The sequence below is a fragment of the Catharus ustulatus genome, chromosome 3, assembly GCF_009819885.2.
Source record: "Catharus ustulatus isolate bCatUst1 chromosome 3, bCatUst1.pri.v2, whole genome shotgun sequence".
NCBI lineage: Eukaryota > Metazoa > Chordata > Aves > Passeriformes > Turdidae > Catharus > Catharus ustulatus.
The window spans coordinates 31484624-31500098 of record NC_046223.1 but is presented as its reverse complement, the minus strand read 5'-3'; the positions used below and the strand labels follow the sequence as shown (position 1 = coordinate 31500098).

The following is a 15475-nucleotide window of genomic DNA, read 5'->3' as shown; positions in this document are numbered from 1 at the left end:
ATTTATAATCTATTTATATCATGTCCTTTGAGACTGAAAAAGCATGGACATGATGAAAACATAGACTCCTTAATGCATCTGCTTCTCAGTTATGCTGTCAGACTGGCATAATTTCCTGACTGAAGTATATCCACCAGAGATGCATTAGAGAAAAGAGTTTGGATTTGCACTGTCCCAAAGCTCCACGCTGCTCATGTTAGGAGCTGAAGCTCAGAGCCATCTCTCAGCTAGGCAGTTTTAGCTATGCAGAACCAATGCTGTATATTGACATGGAGTTACAAGAATTTGTTTCATGCAGAATAGACTCAAATGTTAATGAATTGTAAGTGGTAATTCATTATAAGTGATAATAGAAATGAAAAAAAAAATCTGTGTTTAATCTCACATTGCAGGATTTAGGTTTAAAGAATGGATATTAAGACAGGACATCTTATATTTGTCAGCTGAATGGGCTGAGCCTGGGGGCTGTGTCTCACTGCAGTCTAGCTACTGTGGCTTTTCAGACTGGACATGTGGACTTGTGACATGATAAACAGGCCACCTTAAACATATAGTTGAAACATGAAGAGACACAACTGCTTTCCTGCATTAGAGATTTAATATGGGAAGACTAGTGTTGTCTAATATTAATAAGAGTTAGACAAATTTGTTAACAGCTCTTATAAGCAACATATAGGTCAGACAGTACCTGCACTTACGTATACCTTGAGGACTACCAAGTCTCAGTACGTTGAAGCTTGGTGCATTGTGGATGATTTGGTGCCCTCAGCCGGTTTTATCTGGAACAGCTTACAAGTGAAATTGTATTTAACTCAGCAGAGACACAGCAGCAAAATGTGATTCTCTGAGTGTCATGGCAGTGGACCTAAAAGTCCACTGGAATCAGAGAGAGAAGAATCTGGACACATGTGACCTCCCTTAATGTTTTGAGGCTAGTGGAAATTTAAATAAACCTTTCAACCCCATAAAGTATCACATGTTTAGATTGAGAATCAGGGTTTTCACCTCTGCAATCATTATCAAAGAGATAAGTGAAGGACAGGTAATATCACCAAGTCATGAAGGTGAAAAAAATAGACATGTCTTAAGGCATGTAAATTCTTGAAAGTTCTAGTCATTTTCTGGCCAATGCCCAATGTTCCACAAGTAATATATCACAGTATTAGTAATCAAAACATTGGTTTTGTAGATGTAGAGGTTTGGGCACCTTTTCTACCCTTTCTGATCTGAACTTCACTGCTCACTTAAAACCATATACCAAGTCTGGGCTTTTGGTTGATCAAAATCATGTACCTTCATGGAAGTCCTCTGACTTGGCAGTACAAATTGTTTTGAGTTTTTATCAGTTTTAATGACATGGTAGAAAGAGTTCAAACTGTTTAGGCACCCAGCTCTGCAACTGGGTATGTTTTGAGCACAAAGAAACTCAAGGATTCAAGGTTCAAGGATTTTTGTCCAGTTCTTGCAGTATTATTATGAGAATATAACTATAATATTAGGAAAGGTCTAATAATTTGTCTCCAGCCAGTTTTGAGGAAAAGATTAAAACATAATTGAAGCTGTCATTAACTGATAACCCGTATTCTACAAAAGCCCTTTATCTCTTCTTATAAATGATAGATAACACAGTTTGTGATGGTTGACTTTATATTTTCTTTTGGCCTGGAAGTGCAGGAGCACCTTCAAAGGTAGGAGACAATTTCCAGTACAAAAGGGCAGAATTTGCACAGGTTTGGACTGGAGAACCTTGGGAGGGCAACCTACTTCTTTAGGTTTGATTCTTGTTTTTTTTCCCCCATGCATAATCTCCAGTAATAATTAATTATTATTAATGGAGGGAGATGAGAACCATGAAGTTGGTTTATTATTGCATTTACTATTGCAGAATTACTGCAATGTAGCACAAGTGCATCACCAGATGCTCTTGTATTTATGGGAGTTCCTGACTGTGGAAAGAAAGTAGTTCCATAGATCAAGATAAAGAAGTATATGAATGGGCTTGAGTTATTTATAAAGTTAGATATTTAATATCATGGACAGCTGATCATTTTATATAATGCTTGGCTGCTTGGCCCCAGTCTTATAATTCCTTTTAATGAAAATAATGCTTGAGCCAAAATAATGGGAACCCTTTCCTCTTACCTGTACAAACTGCTCCAGGGCTTGTCTGTCCAAACACGTGTAATTCTGCAGGAACTTGAGCTTTTCCAGCTGGAACTGGTCCCGAAAATGTGTTTCTGCCTGCTTCTCCAGCAGCTGGAACACCATAGCACCCAGAAGGAGGTAAAAGAGGTACCCCAGTACCAGCAGTGGAGTCCAGCTGATCTGCTGGCTGTGCATGGTGAGGAGGGGCATGCTGCTGATCTGCCCTTGCCAGTCCCTGGTCAGTACTTCGTAGGTTACTTTTCCAAGATGTTACCTACCCAAAACACCCAGGAATCACACACCCATGTTGCCAGCTACTGCCCTGGTGAGTTTTTCAATAAAACAGGGTATCAGGGCTTACAAAACGAGACTAACAGAGAAATTCTATCCCTCCATATCGGTTCTCTATCAAAAATAAAGGGTGAACATTTATAGCTGAATAAGAGTGTGAATCATAGTGTTTTTCTTCTATTAGCTTTTATCCAAAGATCTCAAATGAATAAAGCCCTCTGAGGTTGGTATTGGTTTCCCGTCTGGGAAGCTGAATCAAAACTGTGCTTATATGACTTACCCCAGGTCATATGAATATAGAGCCACAGATAGACTCTTAAAGTCTTGACAAGTAAAACCTACTCGAAACACTAGGCTTCTGTACAACAAAATGTTCTAAACTCTCTAATTACCGCAGACTCTCCAGAAGAAAGAAGAGTATGGAGCTGAATAAATGGAAAAGTCAATAGCTGCTGTCTGTACCATACAAACATTGCTGGCACCAGTAAGACCAGCATGGTGAAGCTTATAAACATCCTGAATTCAACTTGGTCACACAACAGAATCACTTTCTTTTCTAGTCCTAATAGGATCAATCCCCTCACTGCCTGGCCTATTGCTCCTGAACCCTGTCAGATGACTCCACCCTTTAGTCCACAGAGTTAGAGAACAAACGACTCATGCCTACTGCCTTCAGTCTCTGTATTGCGCTTTTAATCCAAATACTTAAGGGGGAAGGAGGGCTTAAGGTTAATCATTAGCTAAAAAAGTATCAGTGTTTCACTCATGGGAGCCTTAATAATTATCATGTGCTAGAAATGAGCTGGGCTTGCATTTTTTTTCTGTAGGAAGAGCTTTATGGCGAGTGTCACCTGTGTCACACTGCTTCTGAAAGAAAACAAACACACACACACACACACACACACACGAAGATGGCCAGGTGGCTAGGGCTGCAATTTCGTTATCATACTCCCTTATACTCCCAAAGGCAGTTCTGAATATAGATATCCCTACTTTGCTTGGCATTCATATGGTTTTACATCTATCTTCAAACAAGAAATAGTGCTCACAGAACAAGACTGAAAAATTATTTCATTCATATCTGTGTCTGGGAAAATCCCTGGACTTGCCATTTGTACTGGGGACAGCCATTATTCAGAGGAGGATGACTGACCAGCAGCAAAAGCCCACTTACCATTCTGAAAAGTAAAAACTATTGTGGATAATTCCCAGGAGACCATCCTGGACAGTCTGGGACTGTTCTGTCAGTGTGAGTAGGAGAACAGAAAGATTTCAATAGGGAAGTGCAGTGTGCAAGGACTCAGAGCCTTGGTGGTCTGGTGGTTTTTTCAGCTGAAAAAGCAAATATTTGGGAGATGGAAGTTATAGTAGCTTTGATATTACTAAGTACTGCAACAACATTATAAAGCAAACTGATCTGAATCAGCTGAGACACCCAGCTTATTATCATGGATGGAAGGGCTTCTCTTATTCTGTGCTAAGGATGACGTTTACCCACACAGGATCTAACAAGAACATCAGTCGTGTGTCTGACTTCCATAACTAAAAGGTACAGCTTGTTATTCTCTTCCCAATGCAGTGATTTGGGTAGACAAGCCTGGGGTATTGCACTGGCAGGACTGTCTGTGGTGGGAGATCCAGCTGTTGTGTTGCTGTTGATCGGACCTATGAATGCCAGCTTGCTAGTTTTCTGAGATGGATGCAAACCATGGAATTGTGATCAGCTGGGCTGGGACAAATTTTCTCAGTTGCAGGACATTTCAAAATTAAGAATACGGAACAATAAGATATAAATGAACAAATACAGCGCATAATCAGTTTTTTGTACCCTTCTGTTCTTTCAGTTCAGATCAACAAAGCATGCCAGCTGACAAACTTGGCAGTATAAATTGTGCCATAAGAAAAAATGTCCACTCAGACTTACTTCTGGGATCTTAATTTTCTAAGGTTTTGCAAATTGAGTCACTAACATCATCAAAGTGTGCTTATTTCTATACTACAATTATTCCTACTGGTTTGGTTCTTTCCCCCTCTAGTGTCAGGCTGCAATATAGGAACCAAATAAAGCCAGAATCTGTGCAGCAGCCCAGAAATTATGCCTTGCCACAGGAAAAAAGAAACCTAAATATATACATTTAGGAGTAAACTGAAGATTTATGGTTTTTGTGCAAGTTCTGAATCTTGAAGAGGGAGTTCAGCATGGTTTACCACATTGGAAATTAAATTTGGCTTCCAGGTAAAAAGATGTAATATACAATGTGCTGAAATAACAATACTAGCAGATCGCTTTTTATGACAACATGACAAAGCGCACTCTAGTCTTAATTTCTCTTGTTGCTTTTCTAATGCTCTTCTAATTAAAAAATAAACAAAACCTGAGTTCACAAACTTTAGGAATAAAAAAATGCAGAATGCAAGAACTTCTTAGGACTGTTCTTCCAAGGTCCTGCTCTTCCAGTGCTCCCTGCCAATGTAGAACGTAAGAGTGCATCTGGTCTCAAAGCTAGGGAATGACTTCTCACAAAACATATTTTGAATCCAGGACTGGATATGATCTCTTTGATAATTCCTTCACTTTCTTTCTCACTTTGATTGACCCAATAGGATTCAGCTTTTCCTATAGAAAATCTGAGCCATTCTGGAAAGGATAGATACCAAAATGACATCCTGGTTTACAATCAATGTAATAACCACTTTTCATGTATTACTTGGAGCAAATCAAAAGATTCAGTGTTCTCCAAATACTTTACCTATTCTTACAGCCCCTAACAACACAGACACATGTGAAATAAAAGATAATCCAAAAATAACTGATATGGTTTGCTCACTTTCTTCACTGGTTTTCAAAAGCCAGAAAAATACCACTGTGATCAGAACATCAACACAAACAAGCTGTTTCTAAATTAAGTAATAAAATAAGTTGAAAGATATCTTGACTCATCCTGTTATTATCAAGCTTCTGATGGAGAATGATTTTTGGACTAGTTTTTCTGCGGAAATATCTCTGTAAAGAAATAGTTGACTAAGTGGATGCAAAGATCTGGGGATTCATTCTTTTGCGTGCAAAGCATTTCAGCCTGAACAGTTTGTACAAGGAAATACTGAATTATTTTAATTTGTTTTATTCCTTGAATGACTTTTAAACTCTGCACTGCAGAGAATTAAGGAAATTAATTTAGAACCATATTAAATATAAACAAGAGAACCATTGCATTTCCTCAGCATGACACTGTCATCTGTCAATTTTTTACTTCTGATTTTGTTCTCACTCCAAATTTAAACCAATTATTTTGACTTCCAGATTTGTGTTTACATAGGTGAAAACATGAAGCCTTTTCAGATAAATATTATAAAGAATGCTAAGATTTCAATAGTATTTTTCTCAGACAGATTCCATAGGAAGAAAAAGTTTCCTGTAATTGTAAACGTAAAAGCATTCTGTAATTACTGCATTGGAGGTAGACCTTGTTTCTGTTCTTTATCTGTATAGATGCATTTGAGTAAATCCACTGTTGGTCCACAAATATAAGTATCTGTTTAATTTACTGTTTGTGTCAAATGAAGCACTGCAACTGCTCCCTAAAATGAACTGAAGGTAACCTTTAGAAAATCTCAGATGCCGTTCCTGAGCTTTTCCTCAAGGAAAAGAGAAAAGGAATCTTCAGTTTTATTGTGGTGGTGTCAAATCAAGGCATGGATAGTAACCACTATACTTTACTTTACTTGTCTTATAGGTGGGAGTCCAAAGCAAACACTGTAGGAAGTGAAAACATGAAGAAAAAATACTAGAAAAAGATTGTTTAACACTGATTAAAGCAACAACAAAAGTGAATCATATGAAATAACATAAAACCAGCAGTTTCATTGCTGTGGTTATTAAAAGTTCACTTTGAAAAGACAAACCAATTCTTTATAGAGCTACCAAATATGCTATATCTAAAAAAGCATTTCCAATTGTTCCTGTCCTTGGCATTCATATTCACCAGCTGTATGTTTGCAGTAACATTTTATTACATTGAAATGCCCTCAATTCATTCTACTGACATAAAATACTGGCATCCCATGATTGATTAAACCAGGTAAGTATATATTACATGATATACCTACACTGTTTCACATGTCAACCACATTATTCTTCTTCAAAACTTCTTTATTAAAAAACACAGGAGTGACAGAGGGAGATTGAGTTAGGGCATGTCCATCTTTCAAGAAAGATAAACTCAACATAAGGTTATGCCATTTACTTCTTGGAGCTCTCTGGAAAGTTGCAGTGGCCAGGAAATAATGAAATGTCTAAGCCAAAATCTGATTAGCTCAAGGGTTTCACTAATGCAGGTCCAGACTGTGTACAGAGCCCTGGCAGATTGAACATAAATGAGAACAGATCCCTTGGCCTTTGTTATAATCTGGGTCATATCCTGAGCCTCCCAGAAGCTACAGTGCTGTAACACAGCAGAGGATATGTGTCTTCTGAAATTAATTATATAGAAGATTGGAAATGTGTTGAAATAAAAGATGAAATCATCTACAATGCCTGGCATCAGTTAATCCCAGAAATATCTAAATATCTATATGGAATCTAGAACTCTAGGGCTACTTCTTCAATATATCCCCACCAAAAAAAAAAACAACAACAAAAAAATTATATATATATATATATATATATATATAATTTGATATTTTATTCTGGTTGCAGATAAGAAATAAATTCTATTTACCATATGAACACTGAACCAAACCCAACTAGATGTCAAGTGAATTGACTGGAGTGAGATGTGCATGAGGAATGCCATCCTTTAGCAATGCTGTTTTACAGGTGGCTTAGAGAGGATTCAAGACCAGGATAAAGGTGGGCCTCTGATTGTTTCTTCAATGTAGTAAATGCTTGAGTTGTTTCAAATTAATATTGAAGTTATATGAAGAGAGATCAGTAAAAGAAGGAACTTTGGTTATCTGGGGCCAACGAAAATTTCCTGAAGCAATAAATGCTTTCACAAAGCCACATAGACTTAGAGAAGTAGCCCTCCAGCACCCGAGAAGAAGTCATCAAAAGCAGGAGCCAGGCTTTTGACAGTGTGGCTTGTGAGAGGAAGGGACATAATGACAAAAATAAAAGTTCAGGCTGGACATTAGGGAAAACCTTTTTGTCACGATGACAGTCAAACATTAGAATGACTTGCTTAGAAAGGCTATGTGCTCTCCATTCCTGGAGGTTTTCAAGACTACAATGAAAAAAGCTCTCAGCAGCTTGGTTTGATCTTGTAGCTCATGCTCTTTTGAGGAAGAGGTGGAATTAAAGACCTGCTAAGATAATTTCCAACCTGAATTTTCCTGTGAACCCAAAAGGCAATTTTTGATGAGAAGAGCAGTTTTTAAGGAAAGAGAATGCTTTATGTCTTAAGACTATTATTTACTAAATGAGCAATCTTTTCTTTCCACATGATCTTATGAAAACTTTCAAAAGATGCAATAATTTATTTATTTATATGATTTTATGTATTTAGATGGCTTTCTATTACTGGATGCACTTTTGTCCAAAGTGCCTGGTATAATCTTAATTTTAGAGCATTTTGCCAATCAGTGATTGAATTTGTCACAAAATTTTCAATAGGCCAAAAAAAGTGAAGCAGAAGACCAGGGAATTATTTTCTCTCTAAGTGAGATGTGTGGCAAACTGAGACCAGAGCATTGAATCATCAAGTAGGAGCAGCATCACATAACTCATGTGAAGATAGTACTGAGATCCTTCTTTTAACCAATTACTTAAAGCTATTGGAAATGCTCCAATGTCACAAGGAAGGAGATGTTGAACCAGTGATTCCCTTTCAGCTACCTTCAAATAAATTCACCACAATGGATATTTCACTGGAAACAAAAAAGACAGTAGCTTGACCCTGCAACACTTTGGAACCTGTGGCTCTTCTTCAGTTAGCAGTGTTGAATGGAAGCAGGAATGTGGCCCTGCTCTCTTCAACAAAGCTGTATGAACAATAATACAGTGCATATTTAATACAGTGCTTATGTATAACAGAGTGAGAAGAAGAAAAATAATGACAGACAGATAAAAATTCTGAAAGAAGGACATTTTAATATCGTCTCCAACAAAACAGACATATAAAAGGGAGAAGGCCTGTGGATTTTTCCACTTCTGAACAAATCCTTGAACTCTTCTTAAAGCAAGAGTACGTCTGACTTTTATCTCAGTTTGCACGTATTAAATTCTGCTAAAGCTTACCAATTTATATAATATCTGTATTGACTTTTACAGAAAATAAAAATGCAAAAAAAGGATACTACTTTAATATTTTAAAATTGATTGCATATTAGTTGTTAATCTGACAAACATATCTTCTGTAGGTTTGAACACAGCAATTCACCATGTGCTTCTGTATAATTATGAATTTGACAAAGAATTAATAAGTATCAGCATGTGTATAAGCAAATATACATCCTTGAGAATATGTGATTTCTGCCAATATATTTTTTTATTTTTATGTGAACAACCCATATGCTTCTAAATGCATGACTATAAGATTATCAGTAGCATGAAAAGTGACAGCTTCAATGTAGTATGCATATCTCAGAGAAAGACTGTACTTTACATTGCATTTTGATTTTAATTTGGTGTGTAAAACAAATTGTTTCATAACTGGATATTATACAATAAAATAGTAGCAAGTCAATAGTGAAATTACATTGTATATAAGATATAAATGCATTTAAATTTTCACATCTCATTGGTGTTTCAGAAGTATTGGCCTTGTTTTATTTAAAGCCTATTATGTGTAGTTGTTTCTTCTGAAACCTGTATTTTGGAAGGGTGTGCATTTTGCACAACATTTAATCCATTCTGCACAACATTTAATCAATTCAAATATAAAAGAAAACAGTTAGGAAATTTTGAACTCTAGAATTACTTTCTAAAATATATTTGCTTTTTTATAATACAATGCAATCTCAGTATTCTAATAATCTGATATGAAAATTGTTATTCCTGGAGGGGGAAAAATCTCAAACGAAATCTTATGGAATTTTATAACCCAGATAACTACTGTTATTGAATGGATATCTCTTGATGGTCAATAGGGATAATTAACAAAGCCTTATGCGAATTGATGCAAAAAAACCCTATCAATAGTAATAAGCCTTTCCTAGATTAAAGATGTATAAGAACAATAATACATGAGATAGTTTTAAAATTTAGAAAAGTACAATGAATTCTATTAAACAAATATGTTTGCAAGCTCCTGATTAGCTGTTTCAGTTTTGTTAATATAGGGTGAAGATACCTAGTGCAATACTCAAATACCTATTGTCAGAGAAATAGATTTTGCTGTCAAAGACAATTTATATACTCTTACCAATTAAATCTGTACATCTTAAGTACTTACTTGTACCTGTATCTAAACAGAAGAGGAAGGGAAAGAATAAAGGTTTTTCACTGTTTCTAAAAGGAGATAGTGGACTGTGACAAGAATTTCATTTGTTCCCCAAGCCTGAAAGGAGATAAAAAAATACATTAGACTACATTTCATGTAGTATTGTCAGTTTTAAAAAAAACTTCAGAAATACAAAACAGAAGAAAGAAAAAAATTCTTTAATTTAAATCTTTTAAAACACAAAAATCATTCATCTACTTTTCTGCATTTTCATTTCTCTACCCCAACACTGAACATGGCATCAAAAGCATGTTTGCCAGGTAGCCCTTTTCTAAAAGGCTTTCCAGTGTAGTTATTACAGTGCTCTAACAATCCCAGCAAGGCCTGTGAATGTACCTGCTTTAATTCCACTCTGTTTAGAAAGCAAATGGTAATAACTCACAGTCCCTGAGGTAATCTTTACTGAGACCTCTCATTCCCACTCCTGCATTACTGTCACTAAGGATATTGAAAATTCCCACGCTTTCTATTTATTTTCCACTTATTTTCCCCTTTGTTGGCTTCTGCACACATTTATTCATTTTTTTTTATTTTTTTTTTTTTTTTTTTTTTTTTTTTTTTTTTTTTTTTCCCCTCTAGTGTGTAGTAGTGCCCTCAGTTTGCTTCTGAGATGCTAATATAACAGTTTGAAAGGGTCAGGATCAATAAAGGAAAGAGCAGTAAAGATGTTGACAGTTAAGCCCAGCAGACTTTGGCTTGGCTGACCCTATGCTTCCTCATGTTGTTTCCTGCAGGGCACTGTGTGTGTAACAGTCATGCAGAGAGAGAATACATTTGCATACCAATGTAGAAAGGATTGTTGAACATCTCAGTTGAAGAGAGTTTGGTAAGGAAGCAACAGAGCACCAAACCGGGACTCAGCACACTTAGATTCTGTGTGAAAGTGACTCAGCTTAATGGCACTGGGCAAAAAATTTCTCTTTGGTTTATTTTTCATATGCTTGAAATTTCTTGAGGAAAAGTTCTGTGACTGATGACACACAGTGTTTTTACCCCAAAGCGTGAAGTGAGACTACACTCTTCTACTCTTCTTCTCTACCTAACTCTACTTTGCATTTGAAAGTTTTTCTTTATGGGGGCAGGAATGGGGACATCATGGCCCCATTCCCTAAAAGAAAACCATCTAGTTCTCCTCCTTCGTCCTGCTAAATTAGAATTTACAAACTTTATTTTCTCAATGGTTCCTGCTATCAGTGGTTCCATCCATTAAATCTGGAAGGTTTTCCTTTTCCTCACAAGGAAGAAAAGCCTTCTTTTATCTGCTAGGTTGACTCCAAATCCTTCTCAGGACTTGCTGCTGAGCTGTCTCTTGTCTGTGACACATCAGGTCCCTACATGTTTGTTGAACTGACATAGCCTCTTTATTTTTTTATTCTCCTGCTTCTGTTTAGCAATTTGTTGAGTCATCCAGCCCTACACTGCCAGGATGATCAAATGCTACTCCACTCCTTTTTCATCTGCTTAGGGCAGCTTATCTTGTCTGACTGAACTTCAGAATAATTTTAAATGTTGACTGTCCTTTTTTTCTGTAAGGATACCTTCTATGACTTGAGGTCTAAATAGTTGTCAATGTTGATAATATCTAGTCCCTTCTGAAACTGATGGATGATGCCAGGTGATAGCCACTGGTTGAAAACAAACAGGATGGAAAAGGCATTTGAGAGAGACATTCTTGTTATGGTGTGATTTAGGAGATGATCATAGGATAAGATGTGCTCTGTTAATTATATTACTCCACATCACAGATTGAGTAAGGTTTGGACCTTCTGAAGGCCCAAAATGTTTGTTGTAAGACATTTATCTCTAACCTTCTTCTGATGAGCTGCCTATAAATCCAGTTTAATTTCATTTGCAAAAGAAACCTGACAGCAGCTTTTCTAAATAAAGACAAAAGGGATCCCAAAGACTAAGTGTGCTAGGTGTTTGCTTTGGATGAGTGTAGGGAGGCTGTTTTTTCAGCCAGTGTGTGTTTACCTGACAGTTTTCTGATAAGCAGTGTGATACCAAAGCCCCACTTTGTGACAGTGCTAACACCATCTGCCAGGTGCAGATAGCTTGCTGAAAAATGCTGTCATCAGCACTGAAGTGCTGATGGAAAGTTATTGCTTCAGTAACCACTAACACGCTCATATTCTGTCTAATTGGTTGCTGCCACTGAAAACTATTATTCAGGAAAAAAAAAAAAAGCACAAGTCATTTTTCTTTATCATGATAAATTACTTTTAGGCTACCTTGCAGTGCCACTGTTGTTTATTTATTGCTTTCTGCTTCCTGCCAATTTTGCTTATCTACACTCTAGAGTGAACTTTATTACCTTCCTATGATTGCTCTCAGTACCTGATTTGATGACAAATGCTCATAGAAATTTTCATTTATCCTTGAATCCTTGACATAGTGAAATACTTGTTAAGGACATACTCTCTGTGAGGCACAGTAGGCCAGTCTGCCTCCTGAGATAGGGGTACAGTGCAATCATTTGAGTAATATTTATTTGGTTTCAAGTTTTACAACTAAACTTGTACCAGATGAAAACCAGTACAGATAGTGTAAAGAAAGTCTACCAAATTCAAATGCATTTGCTTAAGGGTGAAATAATATACTGTGCAGGTTGCACAGCCATGCATGCTCTACACATTCACTGATGGTGGCTTAGTAAAACACAGAGCCTTCATAGTTTTGCACTGCAGCATTGAGCTACTTAAGAAATACATGTGAAGAACCTCAAATGTTTAGAACAGCTGAGCACATAATGTAATATAACTGAAGCCAGAATCAGTTCTCACTTGCCTCAGTATAATATCGACTAAAGCTATTTTGGCTTTAAAATGCTGTACAGAGATTTTGGTTTGGCATCCTTTTATTTGGCAGAATTTACCTTTCTTTTGCAGGATGTTCTGTCTTGCTTTAATGAAAGCTAGGATGTCAGCATCAGCCTGGCTGTCTCCAGTCAGAGGAATAGATGTACTTGAACTTGGTGGGGTCCTGAAATAAGAAAGTATGCATGTGGATTCAAATGAGTGAGAAAGTTAATTTTTCTGTCTCCTCTTTTTTTCACCATTAAAGATTTTATTCTTAGATGCATTGTTAGATATGGCAGTTTAGCAGACACTTGATCTCAGGACTTCTTAATAGTCTTATGTAGGTTCCTAAGACTAGCTACTATCTCTTTAGTGTGGGAAGGCTACTTCCTTATCAGCTACAGACCCTCTCACAAAGGGTTAAAAATATCGTAGTGCTCAGTCAAAGACTTAATTCTAAGTGGAAAAGCTTAATGTAGTGAGTTTACCAAGGAAATGATGGATGTGACTATCCCATGTGTTTGCTTGCTTCAGGCTGCTGTACATCTGAACAGATCAATAGAATTTTTGCTTACTGTGGGGGAATTAAGTTTTCATACACACACAGAAGTAAATAATCACGTGGCACTCAGGACATCTCCTGACAGACTCAAATCCTTTGTGTTGCTGAGTCTCCAGTCCCAGCTGAACTCTTGTACTTGTGCTGTTAAATCATTGACTCATGACTGCTTTTGACAGATCCTCTGGTGGTGTAAGATGATGTAGTACAATGAAGCTGTTTTAATCAGATGAGAAAGGTAAGAATTTCCACCTGCATCTTTAACCTTATTTAAAAATTAATTGGGAGATGAGAAATGCAGTGACAAAAAATTACAATACAGAAGGACACGTGGAACTAAAGGCAAAACCTTTTTTTTACATATCCTACCTCTATAATTTATGGTTATTTTCACTGTTCTTTACTGACTGTAGCAGTAGTTGGTTTGTGTGACAGACATATACAGGAGTCTAATATCCTTGTCTTCGTGCTACTAATTAAGTTCTCAGTTGCTGAATCATTTTTGAACCAAGATGAAAAAACAAAGAAAATACTCTGAATTTAAAATTCCCTATTTTAATGTAATTTACAAGGTGATTGCAGAACACTAATGAGGGACTATTCTTGATGGATTTTCATTTATTTAGCAACAATATAAAAACTAAAACCCCACAGTTCCATTTTAGCTTCTATTTTTCATCTACTTTTCTTAAACCCAAATGCAATTTAAAACATTAGGTTTTGTGGGATGAGATTTTCCATGATTTTTTTCTGCTCTAGAAATGGATTGTTTTGGAAAATGAAAGAAAAAACCCCTTGTGCTTTCTTCTTACTAATGTAGTAGGAAAAATAGTAACTTGACCGTATTTTCCTAAGGGCTTTAATAGCCAGAACCGTTGAGCACAATAAGTATATAACTTCTGGAAGTAGAGTGATTTGGCATAATGTTTCAGTGGGAGAAAAGAACGTGGAAACAAACACACTAGAAAAAAATAGAGAGGCTCAAAACCCTAGTAGTTTCTGTTAACCTGCTAAGCTAATTTTCACAAAGCAGTACCTCCTTTGAGAAAACATGACATATAACCATTTCCAAGCCTGAAACTATTGCCATTTTATATTAATTGAATAATTTGTGGGAGGGAGATTGAAAGTATTTTAAATACAAAATCACAAGTATGAAAAAAATTGTGCCTATTTCCTGCATTCTACATTTCTGCAATACATACACACTCTGATTTCTCTTATTTTTAAATGTTTTTATTTATTCTTTCAGACTCCCTTTCTCTGAGAAGGCTGAAAAGACACAGTCATGAATATTCATAAGCTTATATAGAAGAAAGCCTCAGGCCAAACACAAAACCACCTTTGTAATACTGATGATGCAGCAGTTTGTTGTAAAACTATGTGGAAGCCTGCAGTTGATTTGGAAACTGGAGGAAAATCTGCATTTTTAAAAACATTTTTATTTTTAAATAGACTGATGGAGGATTGTGAAGGCATTATATTATTTTGCACTTTGCTTTTTCGTCTGAGTAGCCAAGGTATAGTTCTTACCTTGTTTTTAAAGTTGGGTTACCAGAAGTGATTGAATTGATTTTTACAGCTGGATCTTCATAAGGGCTGTCTCTATTGGTGTCTGAAAAACTGGAATGGGAAATGAAGAAATGAAAGAAAATGAAGGAAATAAAGAAAAGACTATAGCCCTTGTGTAGGCAATATTAATACATACACTAATTAACAACAAAGACAATTCTTCAAGATTTTTTCAAATCTATATAAAACACTTGTTTACTGAAGGAAGATTCTCAGTTTAATCCATATGATGATTATGTAAAGAATGTGGCTATGAAAGAGTGAGAAATAACTTCATAAAAATATACTTTTAGTATTTGCCTTCTAAGTCAGACTTGTAAAGCACTTTGATTATCCAATGCACAGTTTGTAATGGTATATTTAGTTCTTAAACTGACTATTAGCCAAGTGAGGCCTTTGCTCATTTTCCATTCTTTCTTTAGTCAGACAAAATTATTACCAAAATCAGTGAGAGACTGGATAAAACCTCAGTGAAGACTTTGGGATGGGGCTTGTTGATGATAGCCAAATATATTGCAAACAGCTGCTGTGCATTCCTGTCTCTGCAGATATCATTATCAAGGAAGCTCACTGTTAGGGAGGCAGTTTTCTGCCACTGGATATCTAGGAACTCTCTGCTTTTCTTGGGGATTGCATATACTGCCAGATCTGGTGCCAATCTTAGAGTGGAA

At 36.4% G+C, this 15475-nt stretch overlaps 2 protein-coding genes across 4 annotated transcripts in view; both read right to left on the bottom strand.

The window, feature by feature from the left end:
* The window catches only part of LOC116994704 (potassium channel subfamily K member 16-like), a 28018-nt gene extending 23390 nt beyond the window's left edge, over window positions 1-4628 (bottom strand). The window contains exon 1 of the mRNA XM_033056607.1: window positions 2143-4628. Coding sequence (XP_032912498.1) covers window positions 2143-2355 — 213 coding nt within the window. The 5' untranslated portion in view covers window positions 2356-4628. The remainder of the gene's footprint in view (window positions 1-2142) is intronic.
* Window positions 4629-8502: 3874 nt separating this feature from the next.
* The window catches only part of KIF6 (kinesin family member 6), a 155761-nt gene continuing 148788 nt past the window's right edge, over window positions 8503-15475 (bottom strand). For all 3 annotated transcript variants that reach the window (XM_033055553.1, XM_033055554.1, XM_033055556.1), the window contains 3 exons: window positions 14766-14855; window positions 12751-12857; window positions 8503-9932 (listed from right to left, as the gene is read on the bottom strand). In XM_033055553.1, coding sequence (XP_032911444.1) covers window positions 9916-9932; window positions 12751-12857; window positions 14766-14855 — 214 coding nt within the window. In that variant the 3' untranslated portion in view covers window positions 8503-9915. The remainder of the gene's footprint in view (window positions 9933-12750; window positions 12858-14765; window positions 14856-15475) is intronic.